A 14,537-nucleotide genomic window follows, 5' to 3' on the forward strand; every position below is an offset into this window, starting at 1 on the left:
GATGATAATGCACTATGTTTTGGGTTAGATTTCGTTGGCTAATAGTTCAGGGAAGCTTGGAACAAAGTCTACCCCAAATTATTCTGTGCGGGTCGCTAGGTGTTAACTTTTTTGCCATTTTGGGTGGCTCAAAACTCAATTAAGTCTTCGAATATAATTGATGATTGTATAAGTTGAACCCTTCCAATCCCGATGTTCTGTTCATTCACAGCCTATTGATGCAGCATCTGGTCTATCCATCAAGATTTCATTTGTATTAATATGGGGAACCCATATGTGTTGGTCCATGGGCACCATTGCATAAGTGAGTATGTTTGCTTTAATGGTCTTGTTATATTTCTTTCACAAATGTTTAGATGAAATATGAATTAATCAATTGACAACCTCAATCTCCCTCATACTGGAGTACTTTGCTAATTTTCATCCTCTGTGAATGTATTCTTTTCTTTAAATGCCTTTTCTTTGGTGTCTCATGAGTACGTCGCTAACATTCATCTTCTGTGAATGTATTATTTTTTTGTAATGCCTTTTCTTTGGTATCTCATAGTGAAAATTCTGATCTCTTACGTATTTGGACTTTTCTTGATACAGGGTGTTTATTATTATTTCTATCAAATATTGAGGAATAGAGCAGAAACTAATGCACTTGCACGTAAGAAGAATGGAATTGGTGATGGATCAGTTGGAATGTTCTCATCACTTCTGGTGGCTGCTTTATCTGGGTAATTTTCTTTTCTGTTGAACATTAGTTTTTCATGTCTCCTTTTGGTAGCCTGGTAAATTTGTTGCATTGACAATGCAAGTATCAACGACATTCTGCCACAATAAAACTTGAATACTTGTCAAATTATCCTTATAAAAAAAACTTGGATTCCTGTCTTTATTACATTACGCTCTTTAATTCAGAAATTCAGTTGGCATTCTTCTATGCATAATATTGATAGTCTTATTTTATCTAGCCAAAACATGTAACGTACAGACTAATAGATTTATCTGGTTAAAATGCTTTTTTATATATTCTACTTTTTGTCGTTAATCATGAGCCTTTTGACTTTTTCTTTGTTACAGGTGTGTTAACGTGCTGCTGACCAATCCCATATGGGTAGTTGTTACACGGATGCAGGTAAATACTCTGGGGTTCTCCTTTACTCCTCCTATGAGAAAGAGTATGAAATTGGTCTATTTATTTAATGTTTTGGTGAGTTTAGCTTAGCGACAGCTGACAAGTTTATTGATGTGGTTTGGTCTTTGATTCTTTGTCCTTAATGTTGTGGAGTAATACCTTTTTAAAAGATTTATTCCTACCAGTTTCAACATCCCGCGGGGAATTTTTGGAAGTGCAGACGGATATAGTGCTATATATTTCGTCTTGATTGACTAGAAGTCTTTAACTGCTTAAGGTGAATGCTAGTAGGGTTATATAAATGAGCTCTATTTAAAACTTCTTTTTGACGGGATTATGTTGAGCGACATATTGAAGCAGGGGAAGAAGAAGTACAAAGATATTGTTTTTGTGAGCAGAAGAAGGGGATTCACTTAAAGATAATTAACTGAAATCACCAGAAGATAGAGGATTGCTAGATCTGGTGCCATTTATAGGTCAAGAATGACAATATTGTTGCTTACTATCTATGAAATGAATATTCAGAAGATTAATTAGAAGTTTGGTTTTCAGCAGGAATATGGCAGAGTATGCCGATCTTTGCGATGGACTTCTGCTAGGACTCATTAATTTAACGTTGAATAAATGTCAATGAACGATTAAAGGGTGTGATGAATTAGCAATCTTTACAGTATCCTGGCTGGTAATCATGGATTGAAAAAGAGTGGAGAATGTGCTAAACTTGCAGGAGTCACATAAAAAATCCCTCATTAGTTGCTACATAAAGATTCTTCTCTTTTGAGGAGACCAACGCGCCATGGTTGATTCTGCAGCATATGAGGTTTCTTCATGTCATATCAAATAGGTATGTGAAATTGAGGTTAAATTTCCATCTTAAAAAGTGGAACTATTGCAAGTACAACACTGGTTATGAATGTAAGCAAACCAAAGTCCTGTAAGCTATGTGGATATATGTCTTTGTTTAGGGAAACAAACATCAGATGGACTCTTTGAGAATTAGAAGAATCATATGCAAAATAAATACAGACAAATCGAGTATTGGCCTAGATAGAGCAGAATGATGTAGAGGATTTATAGGTAACTCAAATCAGTTTGAGACTGACATTATTGTTGTGTTGTTGTTACTTGTTAGGAAGCTGCAGTTTCAACCTTAATGATGTAAGTCATTTGTCTATTAAACGTAGAATTACAAGATTTGTATGGTTAGTCACCTAGCTCGTGTTCATTACCATGGCAACCTTGCTCTTCAAATTGTATGCTTTGACCAAACTGGAGAAATTCCCTTGCTCCTTCCCTGTTGGAGTAGATAATAGTTGGTGTTGCAATAGCACCCAAGGGTGTGGCCTAGTGGTTCAATGATGTTGGGTTGAGTACCATGAGATCTCAGGTTCAATTCCCAACAAAGACAATCACTAAGTGATTTCTTCCCATCTGTTCTAGCCTTGGTGGATAGAGTTACCTGGTACTTGATGCTGGTGGGAGGTGTCAGCTATCTGTGGAATTATTCGAGGTGCGCGCAAGCTGGCCCGGTCACCACGGTTATCAAAAAAAAAAAGTTGGTGTTGCAATTATAGTACGTTGTCATATCTGTTATACAAATTGTTGAGGTTGGATATCTGTCATTGTAATGGATGACATTGGTTCATGATTGACTATGTTGTTTAATATTGTGAGCGGAAGTAGAGTGCTGCTTCGGATTCAGTTACTGACATTTCCCTGTGAGTTTGCTGCTTCCAAAGATAATACAATGTCCGTTAGGAAGCTGTCGTATGTTGATCATAACTTGAAGGAGCCTCTGTGTTATGGATGGTGTAGTATTTTGTTTAAAACTTTTACATTGATGTCAAAATGCTTCACTAAATGTAATACTCATTGCCTTGGTTTTATGTTAAAATGCTTCGCTTCAAAAGTAATACTAATTAGCGACATACTGATTCTCTTCATGAAAAGTTTCTCCCTAATATAAGGTCGCATACTTGATTTTCTTACGTTTATTTCTCACAACTATTGTGCAGACTCATACAAAAAAGGATAAAGATGACCACACAGAATCTGTAGCATCACAGGATGAAATCTCTGTCGTGGTTGAACCTCCTCCCTACGGGACAAGCCACACTGTATGTACTGAATTTTTTCTATTAAAAGATGTGATGTATGATGCATTCAAACTTAGTTTACCTTGGATCTAGGACCGTTAGATTTGCATAGTAAATCTAGTTGGAGTAACCCTGAGTGTTTTACTTATCAGTATCTGTTCTCTAGATGAAAGCTGATGCATGAATCTCTTTTTAAAGATTTTTTCACTTCTTGTTAATTTCTTCAATGTTTTTACTGGAAATACGGATCAATTGACACTTTGACGCTGGATTTTTTTTGTAACTAAATAATTGGAGCATAGTATCGTTGCGGAAAATGATGATTTCTGAAAGATTCACAATTTTTTTAGTTCTTGTAAAATCAGAAACAGAAAATGTCTCTTTGGCTGTCGGATGTCTGTGATAACTTGTTATGATACTCACCTAGGTCCTCCCTGATAAAGCATACAACATAAAGGCTATGCTGATCAAACAGAAGCATACACTTTTCCTCTTACAATTGAGAATCCTCGAGAACTTATGGTGCATGATTTGAGGCAGTGGATAATGTGAACTTCTTACAATTGAGAAATCCTTGAGCGCTAATGGTGCACGATTTCAAGCAGTGAATGATGTGCCCACCCCAAACACTCTTCACTTAAATGACAGGTTTTTGTCTATGTCAGGATTCAAACCCATGAAATGTGCCTTACACATACATCACACGCTGTGCTCTTACCACTGGTCTAAAATGTGGACCAGAAGCAGAAACTTTTTCCCCAAGTTTATTTTTTCTCTTGATAAGTAATTAACTTTTTTGTCCATGTTTCATAGTCATGATATAAATTACACAGCCTCTACCTGTAAATTTCTAATAGGTTACACTTGTATCTTTCAGATTCAAGAAGTCTATGGTGAAGCTGGAATTTCGGGTTTCTGGAATGGTATTTTCCCAACATTATTCATGGTATGTGAGAACTTACTCTAGTAAGTAGTACATACTAAATAATGATTCCTGATCCTTCTCATTTATAAATACAGGTAAGCAATCCTGCCATACAATTTATGCTATATGAAACCTTGCTGAAGAAGATGAGAAAACGACGTGCCTCTAGCAACAAAGGTGCCAATGATGTCACTGCTTTGGAGGTAGACCTTTGTCCCTTTCTCTTGTTCCTTTAGATTATCATTTTAGAATTTTTAGCTTTTGACATGTCACTGTTGGAGTTCATGGGTTTTATACTTTTGCTAGATATTTCTACTTGGAGCTATGGCAAAACTTGGAGCTACAGTTGTAACGTATCCTCTTCTGGTTGTCAAGGTATATGAGTGTTCTGTATGGGAAATTTCGTTTTCCATTTCCCTTTCCATCAAAATTCCTCATCTTTTGGACTGATGTGGCAAATAGTTTGTGCATCAGCCCCCCCAAATGTTAGACTCATATATTTATGTTCATCTGCTGATTTCCTGCGCTCCATTTCACCTTTTGGTTAAATTAGACAACCTACTGTTGAATTACAAGCCTATTGGTGTGTGGATAATTATTTCTTTTACCTTCAAATTTTGTTCAGCGCGTCCTTTTCGATGTCAGTTTCATTTGGTCCCAGCAGTAATTTCAGCCAGCATAATTTTAAATGGTTTCATTATTGTTTTTAGCTTTATTGACTTAAACAGAACACCATACAACATATTAGTACCACATTCCCAGTTTTAACTTTTTTGCAACTGCTGATTGGAACAGTTGAAATGAAACACATGTGGCCTGCAATCGGGTCCAATTAAGTTCTGGTCATGCAGAGTTTGGGCCACAATCCAACAGTTGAGTTTTTCTTCATAGTAGTGTTTTTCTATCTTGCAGTCAAGACTCCAGGCAAAGCAGAAAGTTGGTGCGGATAAGAGACATCAATATAAAGGTCAGTGGACTTTGAGTTACTCCGTTTCCATACTAAGCATGATTTTAAAGGTTAGCATATTTTTATATTAGAGTTTCTACATGTTAGACATTGGTGAGATGAGACTTCTAAATGCAATAATTCTATTTGTTGCAGTATGTTAAAGTTACGTTCATAACAAAAATGAAACAATAGCTTGAGAATATGGATTGATTTTTCTTAGGTTTTCTCAACTTATACTCTTGCTGAGACATATTACGTTTCTTATGTCAACTTTTGGGGTCTTTCTTCGGGCAAAAAATGCTAGTAAAAGTTGCTCTATGAAATTTAGGTACACTTGATGCTATGATGAAGATTATACGCTATGAAGGCTTTCATGGATTTTACAATGGGATGGGCACGAAAATCGTACAAAGTGTTCTTGCTGCTGCTATTCTTTTCATGATCAAGGAGGAACTTGTCAGGGGTGCTAGATGGTTATTTACAGGGACGACTGCTGCTACTTCTGTCAGATGAAAGCCCCATTAGAAGTTGGATCTCCTCCATTTAAGTCTAAGCAAGGTGCAGTTCAATCAAAAGTGCACCCACAACTAGGATGGATCACTAGGTATAAATTTCTTTTGATAGCAGCGGTGTGGTGTCCAAACCAGCTTGCAGACACCTCGATTATTCAACTGGATATCTGCAACCTTCACTAGTACAAATACTGGGTAGTAACTTTGGACACAACTCCAATTGAAGGATATTACTCATTGCTTCATTATTTGTTTGTTGTGTCTCCATATAAATAATGGGTAATATCTCAATTCTTGATCATAAATCCATTCTTTGGTCCTGACCATCTCTTCCTTGGGACAAAAGGTGAACTATTGTTGTATTCTTATTACTATTTCGAAGTTGTTTGGACAATGGGAGGATTGAGCTTCTTTATTATCAATTTACTTTGTAGAATGTGTAATATTGTTAGTCTAATTTTTTATCGTTTAGTAACTTTTTTATTGTTTGATTTGGATGTATTGTACTGTATAATGATACAAGTTACTGAACTATAACGATTATATTTATCAACAATCATACTATAAAAATAATGTAAGACAGCTACATTTTCCTAATTTATCATCGACTGACTGGTAAATATTTTATGCTGCTAAAATTCATGCAGTTCCTAATGAAATCAATCAAAAACAGAATGGCAAACTAAAATTAGCAAGAACGTCTTAGCTAAAAACATTATGTAGGTGAAGATTGGTAAATGGATGGACAAAAAAAATAGTAGTAAACGAATTAGAAGTATGCAAAATAAGAGGGATTGCTCGAATGGCAAGTGGTCTCCATTTCCAATCCAATTTGGAGATAAGTCATCAAGAAAGCAAACTAAAAATCCTCTTGCTGAATTGTTTATTGTATTTTATGCTTCCGAGTCTTAAATACTAATTATTATTTTTATTATAATTATTTGTGTCAAAATATTTGTTATATAAAAATTCAAAATAAAATTAATTTTTTTCATTTTACTTTCAATAGTAATTGTGAAATTATAGCTACCTTAATTATAATACATAAATAAAATATATATTTATCGAGAGTTTTCATCTTAACATAAATAAAAATAATTAACACACCTCCTATAATATTTTCTTCATACACGATAAGTATTTTAGATGAAAAATATCAAGTTTCGATCTAAAATTGTGCAAAAATCGAATCGATAAAAACGATATTAATTTATTATTATTGATTTATTAAATTAACGGTTTTGAAATGATTTTATAATTTTTTTTAATTGAATTTTTAGTTCGATTTCAATTTTTTTATTGAATTATTGAGTAAAGCAATAACCTAATCAAAATATTACTACTTTACCCCTAATTATATTAGATAAATATATATATATATATATATTAATATGATGTATACTTCTCTAGTATCAAGTAATCAAGATCTGATTATGATATCCCGTGTGGCTGACGTGGCGCACCGCCCTAGGCCCTACTGGGTCCCACAATAAACAAACCTGGGCCTATTAAAAATCATCTTGACATAAGCAAATGCTATGATTGCCCGGACTCCAAATCCATCCCCAAAATCACATTTAATTACCACATTCAAATCCGTAAGGCCTCCATCCATCCTATTTATAAACAACAAAACTTATCATCCCTTCTTTTTCCTTGCTACATCGTTGAAAAAAATTGTTCGCACATTAATTTGCTAATAGTTTCTCAAACAGATTTAACCTAAGTTCATTCAAGTTCTTTATAAAATGGTGCATTCACAAGAACAAAAATTTACGAACAATAACAATTTCGTGATTGATGATGATGAAAAGGAGTTAGAATTTGATGAAACGTCGTCGTCGTTGTCGTCGTCATCATCGTCCGATGAGTCATCGGGAGATGCGTTGTACGAAGACGTTTGTATGTTTGGATCGGGTGATACGAATGTTCTTCAGTGGCTATTGGCTTTAGATTTGCAGGTTATGGGAGCTTGTAGAGTGGATGAAAGGTTAAAGCCTTTATTGAAGCTTAATGTATCCGCTGGTGCTGCTGAAGATCGATTGCTTGCTCATCTTAGTCAAGTATGTTTGTGAATTTGTGTTGATTAGTTTTGTTACGAATTTGAAGTAGGTCATTGTGTTGGTTTTGATGATTTTGATGTTCGTTGGATGCGTAATTTATACCATCTCCGTTCACTTTTACTTGTCATGTTTCGTTTGGTGAAAGTTAAATTTATATTTTGACCTAATTCCTTAAGATTTATTTTTCTATAATTTTTGAATATCTAAAATATAAATTAAAATTTTTGAATTGATCTATTCAATTTAGCTCGGATGATTAGTCAGATAAATGTTGCAAGATTCTATCAATTAAGTTGAATTGATTTTATAAAGAATTCGATTTAGGTTATTGTGTTAGTTTTGGTGAATTTGATGTTCGTAGGATGCGTAATTTGTGCTCTCTCTATTCACTTTTACTTGTTTCGCTTCTCTCCCCAGACTTGGTATGTTGTTGTTGTTTCGCTCCTCGAGAGTTAAATCTGTATGAATTTTGGCCTAACACTTTTAAGATGTATTTTTTCATCATATTAATATTAGGAGAGTTACGTTTGCTAAATTCTATCAATTAAGTTTTGATAAATCTAAAACGAATTTGATTTAGGTCATCGTTTTAGTTTGGTTTTGATGTTCGGTGGATTTATAATCTCTCCATTCACTTCTACTTGTCATTTTCCGCTCCTCGAAAGTAAATCTGAATGAATTTTGACTTAACACTTTAACATGTACTTTTTCATCATTTAATATCTGAAGAATTGCAACTTGCAGTATTTTTCGTATAGCTTTTGAATATCTAGAAGTTGTATTTGGGTTGTTGAATTAATCTAATTTGAATTAGCTCCATAGATTAGTCAAATTGAAGATCCTGAAGCGAAACGTCACAAATAATAGTGAAGGGAGTAATTGAAGTTAAAACGGTATATGAAGTTGTGTACTAAATTTGATTCTCTTTTGACAGAACTTTGATCCATCAGAAGTTGGAATGCTCGCCAGGTGTTTGTGCATTCCACTCGTTTCAATGCGTGTTGGGAAGATCAGGAAGCAAGGGACTCTCTTGTGCCCGACTGCTACAAGGTAGTTGCAGTGAACTTTACCTTTCCTATGCATTATATGGGGTTTCTATGTGGGTGGTGCGTGGCTCCAGCATATTTGATTGTGATTTGTACTCCCACTGTTTCAATTTATGTGGCACACTTGGAATTTCGAGAGTTCAACCAAGTTTTTCTTTGATTGGGATTTCTTTATATACCTTTTAAATATTTGAAGTTTGCTAATATTGGGGTTTGTTGTACTTTTTATGTAGTTTTCAAATATATAAATTTTATTTCAAAAATTTACTTTTATTTCCCGAATTCACGGTCTGAGTTTAGAAGTTTGAATTTTGAAATTCTCCACATAAATTGGGACAGAGGGAGTAGTTCTTTGGACATTCTAGTGAGTAGCTGCTTTATGTTAAATCAGCTCCTTCCTGATTGACTGGTCGACTTGACTTGTGTTCTTCATATTCACTAGTCTCTCCTCATTTTAGGAAATTTGATGCATTCATTTGCAGCTTGTGTTTTTTTTCGATTATTGTTTTCATAATCTTGTCTCTGGAAAACTAAGATTGATATATTACTCAAAGCTAAGATTTGCATATATATCAAGCATCAAGATCTTAGTGATAATCATAGCTCAGTGGTATACTAGCAAACCCATCTGGTCAGGATAAGGAAGAAAACAAAATTTTGCAATTATTGTACTGTAAGCACTAGCGCAAAATGCTTGCTGAACAAAAGTTAATTCACTTGCCTTTTGTTAGTTTCATGGTGCACAGAGGAATATAGTATGAATGATCTAGGATTCTTAGACATTATCTAATAAACTACATCCTGGGTGATTCACATCTAGTGCTATTACATTTCAGTAACGGGATGAGAACTTCTGTTTCTAGTTATCGAAATGCCCTTCCTATATGGGTAGGATTTATACATCTAATCTTTCAATTGTAATTATACTGGTTCAGACTGAAACAGCACCTCATTTCGACAGTGAACGAGAAGTGTCGTATGTAGTTAGTGTCCCATATATGTACCTATTTATTTCTTGCTGGAAAAGGGAGGTGTTCTTTCTAGTGTCCATCTTGAGTCTTAATGCGCTAGTTGTATACACCCCTTCTTTTCATTGTTGCTTGTGACTGCTAGCTTATTTTCTACTGGTGAATGCATAGTACTTGGAATCCAGTGAAATTATTTGTTACTAGATGCAATATGCTCACATTAGGTTGTACTCGGGAGAGTTTCTTGCTTCTTGATCCCTAAACTTGTTTAGGGTTCAAATTTTGAGTATATAGTACGTGAATTGCAGATGCATCATACTATCTCATGATCAGTACTGCTTGCTGGATACTATCATAAATCCTGTTTCTTGATATGAGATGTTTATTGCTAGGAGGTGCATATTGACATGTGGAGGCACCGTAAAGGTTCGTACATTATGTGCTTTTGTCAGTTTTGTCTGAATGGAGATGAGAAAATAAGTTGTTAATTTGGTAGTCCTTAATATTAATTCCTTTTAGACTAGTAGAAGTGTGTTCCCCTTGATGAATTAGTGTGTGTGTTGTTCTCTAACACCTTGCTTTATAGTATCATTGCTGCATTTCTTCCTTCATAATCTTGCTACATATGATACTTTTGTCAGTTTTCCCTGAACTGGAGATGAGGGAATAGGTTTTTAATTTGGTATTTAGGGCAATAAGTCCCATCAGACTGGCAGAAGTGTCTTTGCACTGATCAATCTGTGAGTGTGATGTTTTCTAACACTTCATCTTATTGCAGTGTATGGGCATTATTACAGTGTTCTATTATTCTCTTATTTTTCTCTTTTGATTATTTCACCAAAGAAGTTGCAATCTTTTTCTCTACTTGTTCGATACTATGTAGCTCAATCCAGTTTAACCTGTACATAACCTTAGTTGATCGTGGCTAGAAGTTGCCAGATGTTGTATCGTTTATTCATGGTGACAAATGTTCATGCTTCCACATGAAAATATCTTTTGACTTGTAGGTAAAATTGGGCGTTAACTAAATGATCTCTGAATTAAGGAGAAGTCAAGGTAGTTTCATGCTCCTATATTACATGATTTGATTACTTCTTATCTAAATTATCTAGAAGTCTAATGGGTAACTTCTTGGTGCTTTGTTATTTATTAAATAAATGTGGTTTGATTGCTCTTGTCTGAACCATCCTAGAAGTTCCAATACTTGACAGTTTGCCATTTATATCTTTCATGCTGTCCTGCCATTTATATCTTTCATGCTGTCCTGCCATTTCCTGTTCATAGCTCAGTAATTGCCCTTACATTGCTATACTTGTGTTTAAATTTGTTCCTTTTATTCTCTTATCGAAAATTTTCCTTGTATTCTTTAAGAACATCCCGTAAGCAAAGAGATTTCTAGTACTAGATTCCAATTGGCTTTTGTGCCTCTTTTAAGCTCAATGATGTATGTGAATGGAGGAATGACTGGCTCTCCCGCTCCTCCTCACCAAACCAAAATCATTTTTTGGTGGGTTCCCGTAATTTACTCTCTATAATAAATATATATCTCATATGTGTTTTAAGTGAACTTCCAGTTAACGCGGTGATTCTTGCATATTACAGTAATTATTTATGTTGGTAAAACTGTTCATTTGAACAGGTTATTGTCCTTGTTTTCATAGGCTAGCTTGTCCTGTGAGGATGCTCTTGTGAAAGAAGAAAATACAACAACAACAAAAAAAAAATGAGACTCGGGGGCTTGTTTTGCTGCCTTAATTTTTGTCATTTTGTAGAAATGTTTTTTGGGAACTCATAATGCCATTTCCTTAGCCAAGGTGTTAGATGTAGGATGCGGAAGTGATAAGCATGTGCTATATTTGGTTACATTCGATTTAGTATGTAATTTATTGACAATCTGACTGCTCTAAACATTACTCTTTTTCTTGTGTTGTTGTAACAGGGGAAACTTAAACTTTGCAATTCTGCCAACATCGGACTTGCGTATCTCATTCATTGGGGATGATGGCAGCACAGAGAGAGTTGCAACATTTTGCAGGGAATCTGATTGTTCTGCTGTAGAGATTAAAGATATTGCGGCAGACGCGTCTGGACGCTCTTTTCTTATAAGTATCCCTGATGGTGAAACTTTCTACTTCTGGTGTTCAGAGAAATCTAAGCTCCTTGGAGATGAGTTGCGAAGAAAGGTATAGTCTCTTATGTATACTTTGATCAACTGCTGAATATTTGTTATATTATACTTGCATATGTAGATGGCTGATATCATTACTGATTGTGGTTGTCTTAGATGAGGGATTTGGTTAAGATGAAACCTTCCTTGGCTGAATTAACTGGAATCGATGAATCACGGATTGACCGTTTCGCCATTCATCTTCGAGCTTATCTCCACGGTTCAGCAGCCATTAATCCGCAAGCAAGTTCCATGATGTCGAGAGATCCCTCCACAGCTGCCTCTGTTGATTCTTCAGAACTTGGTCTTGATGCCGAGGTAGCTGTTGCATCTCAGAAACCTCTGCGGTCTGAGCACGTGAGTAGCCTAGGATCAAACACCAGCCTGATGAGTAGCCTTAGTCCTATGTCTAATGCTTTTAAAGATAGCATGCTCAGGAACTCATCATCAGCATGTGTGTCTAGAGATGGACCAAGGCACCATGGTGATAGCTATCTTTCATGTGTAGATAGCCAGATTGCAGGCACAAGTAGCACAGATGCACCTAGTTCAACTTTTTTTGAAGACGACAAGATTGGAAAAACTCGTCCTTCAGATGTTTTGGAGCCCCTTGTTGCTGCCCCTCATTTCCGAGGCTCTGCAGCTACTATTCATTCTCTGGATTCAACAGTTCTCTCTCCTTACTATTGTTGGTGTCCTCCTGCTGTGTCCACTCTGCAGTACTCAGTTGGAACTCCACATTTGCCTATTTTGTCCACAGACTCGTCAATACCATTTCTTTCTTCAATAGCACCTTCTGCTTGTTCATCTAGTCATTTGACACCAAAGCCATCTCTTGTTGCCGATGTCTCCCCTTTAGATTTCCCGCCTCTTCTGCCTGAGCCATTGATCAGGTTGCCATTTTCTTTGGCATCTTCTCAGCAAATACCTACTTTCACACCTTTAGTAGGCGATTCTATAGTCCATATTCCAGTTATTGACGTTTGCTCTTCTGGCCAAGGTTACTTTGTCAGTGCAGGTCCTGCTATCTCTGGCAGTATTCCACAGCTGCACCCAAATTTAGTGAACCCCTTGATTCCAGAAACAACAGAGTCAGTGGCTGAGAAAAGTGCCAGGGAGACGCTTCGGTTGCTCATAAATAACTCCAACCAGCCCAGCCCACAGCTGATTGATCTACTGCCTCCTGTGCTTTCTCGTAGTGGTGACGAGACACGAAATATGCTGGTTACTGGAAGCAGAGGACTTTACGATTCCACCATAGCAAATGATTTTGCAATCAAGGGTTTGGTTTCACTATCTGAAAAGAAGCCTGTTGCATGGCTTGATAAGAAGCAAATTAATGTACAAGAGTTGTTTGTTCCAATGGAGAAACTAGGTAGTTCTGGTGAATCTTCGGTGGATGATGGTTTTATGGATTTTGAGGAGGAAAGAAAGGATTGATAAACATTGAGTTCTTTGTTTGCTTTTTAGTATTTTTCAAGTTGTGCTGCAAAAAGCTGTGAATATTTTCTCTGTAGCGTTGTATTGCCAAATGTAAGTAATCCCTATGGGTATCTCACATCCGATGTATGTTGGGTCAATGAGGGTGTGAATGCTTGTATTTGTTGAATACTGCAGGATAAATATTCGTATGGGCGCCAAGGTGTTAGTTTTGTCTGGGGGCCAATTTTTTTGAAGGTTTTAGCGTTTTTTGGGGTGGGGGTTGGGGGCCGCAAACAACATAAATTTTAATAGTTTGAAGCTTTATTACAAAAAATTTTTACATTTTACATAAATACTGGAATTTTTTATTTTGGGTTTGTTGAGATACATAATTAGCTTTTGATGCATCTAACTGAAATGTTTTTTTCGACTTTGGGTCTGTTGAGATACATAATATATTAAATGAAGATATATTTTTTTCTTTGTAAAGATGCATCATTAGATAATTAGCTGTAAATAATTTTTTTTTAATTTTGGTCTGTAAAGATATATAATTAGTTTTATTAGTTGTGATTTTTGTAATTACGATAAAAATAAGTTTTATTAGTTGTGATTTTTGTAATTACGATAAAAATAAGTGTAGATATAATAAGTTAAAGGTGTGTGCTTATGTTATTTTTTCTTTTTTATAACAGAGCTTTCATTCATTATACTACGAGAGATTTGAGAAAGCCATTTGCTTCTATTAATTATTTAAGTGGTCAAGTCATATTAATTTACAAATGAAGAAAACTATCTGAAATCCAAGTAACTATATGAAGTAAGTTCAATTAGTTCTTTTATTTTTTCTAATCATATGATATTCAAATATTTATTACTTACTTGATTAATATAAATTTACACCTCATAGACCACGTAAAAGGGTAAGAAATTTATCGAAAATATCTTCTCTACTTTTTAGGTAAAAGTAAGATTTGGGTAAAATTTTACCCTCTCCGACTTGTCAGTGGATTTCACTGAATACGTTATTATTGTTGTTCATTCATTCTACCGAACAGTGAAGAAAAATAAAATAGTCAAAAGCTTTTTCTTGAATAGAAAATATGACGACTGAAATTACACGAGAAAACAGATCAACTTTACTCTGTATATATAGACTCCTACTACAAATATAACTCCTAAATTTAACGTTTTATTCCACCTAACTTACTCCTAAAATTACTAACTTCCGGGCCACTTTATAAGGTCAACAAACCTCACCTAGTA

General features: G+C 35.2%; 2 protein-coding genes across 2 annotated transcripts in view; both read left to right on the forward strand.

Annotated features, from left to right (window-relative positions):
- LOC107871101 (peroxisomal nicotinamide adenine dinucleotide carrier) overlaps nucleotides 1–6,092 on the forward strand; it is a 12,527-nt gene extending 6,435 nt beyond the window's left edge. The window contains exons 4-11 of the mRNA XM_016717899.2: nucleotides 592–722; nucleotides 1,069–1,123; nucleotides 3,139–3,240; nucleotides 4,097–4,165; nucleotides 4,240–4,347; nucleotides 4,451–4,519; nucleotides 5,057–5,111; nucleotides 5,422–6,092. Coding sequence (XP_016573385.1) covers nucleotides 592–722; nucleotides 1,069–1,123; nucleotides 3,139–3,240; nucleotides 4,097–4,165; nucleotides 4,240–4,347; nucleotides 4,451–4,519; nucleotides 5,057–5,111; nucleotides 5,422–5,606 — 774 coding nt within the window. The 3' untranslated portion in view covers nucleotides 5,607–6,092. The remainder of the gene's footprint in view (nucleotides 1–591; nucleotides 723–1,068; nucleotides 1,124–3,138; nucleotides 3,241–4,096; nucleotides 4,166–4,239; nucleotides 4,348–4,450; nucleotides 4,520–5,056; nucleotides 5,112–5,421) is intronic.
- Nucleotides 6,093–7,139: 1,047 nt separating this feature from the next.
- On the forward strand, nucleotides 7,140–13,490 carry LOC107872044. Its single transcript, XM_047412661.1, has 4 exons — nucleotides 7,140–7,668; nucleotides 8,603–8,718; nucleotides 11,622–11,865; nucleotides 11,967–13,490. Exons 1-4 carry the CDS (start codon nucleotides 7,354–7,356, stop codon nucleotides 13,287–13,289), a joined length of 1,998 nt encoding a protein of 665 aa, XP_047268617.1. The 5' UTR covers nucleotides 7,140–7,353; the 3' UTR covers nucleotides 13,290–13,490.
- Nucleotides 13,491–14,537: the final 1,047 nt, after the last annotated feature.

Source organism: Capsicum annuum, chromosome 5, assembly GCF_002878395.1.
Source record: "Capsicum annuum cultivar UCD-10X-F1 chromosome 5, UCD10Xv1.1, whole genome shotgun sequence".
NCBI classification, from domain to species: Eukaryota; Viridiplantae; Streptophyta; class Magnoliopsida; order Solanales; family Solanaceae; genus Capsicum; species Capsicum annuum.

Coding starts and splice junctions, on each gene's coding strand:
- LOC107872044 (XM_047412661.1), top strand. CDS start 7,354: ATGGTGCATTCACAAGAACAAAAATTTACGAACAATAACAATTTCGTG. Junction 7,669..8,602: donor TGCTTGCTCATCTTAGTCAA/GTATGTTTGTGA, acceptor CTCTTTTGACAG/AACTTTGATCCATCAGAAGT. Junction 8,719..11,621: donor TTGTGCCCGACTGCTACAAG/GTAGTTGCAGTG, acceptor TTGTTGTAACAG/GGGAAACTTAAACTTTGCAA.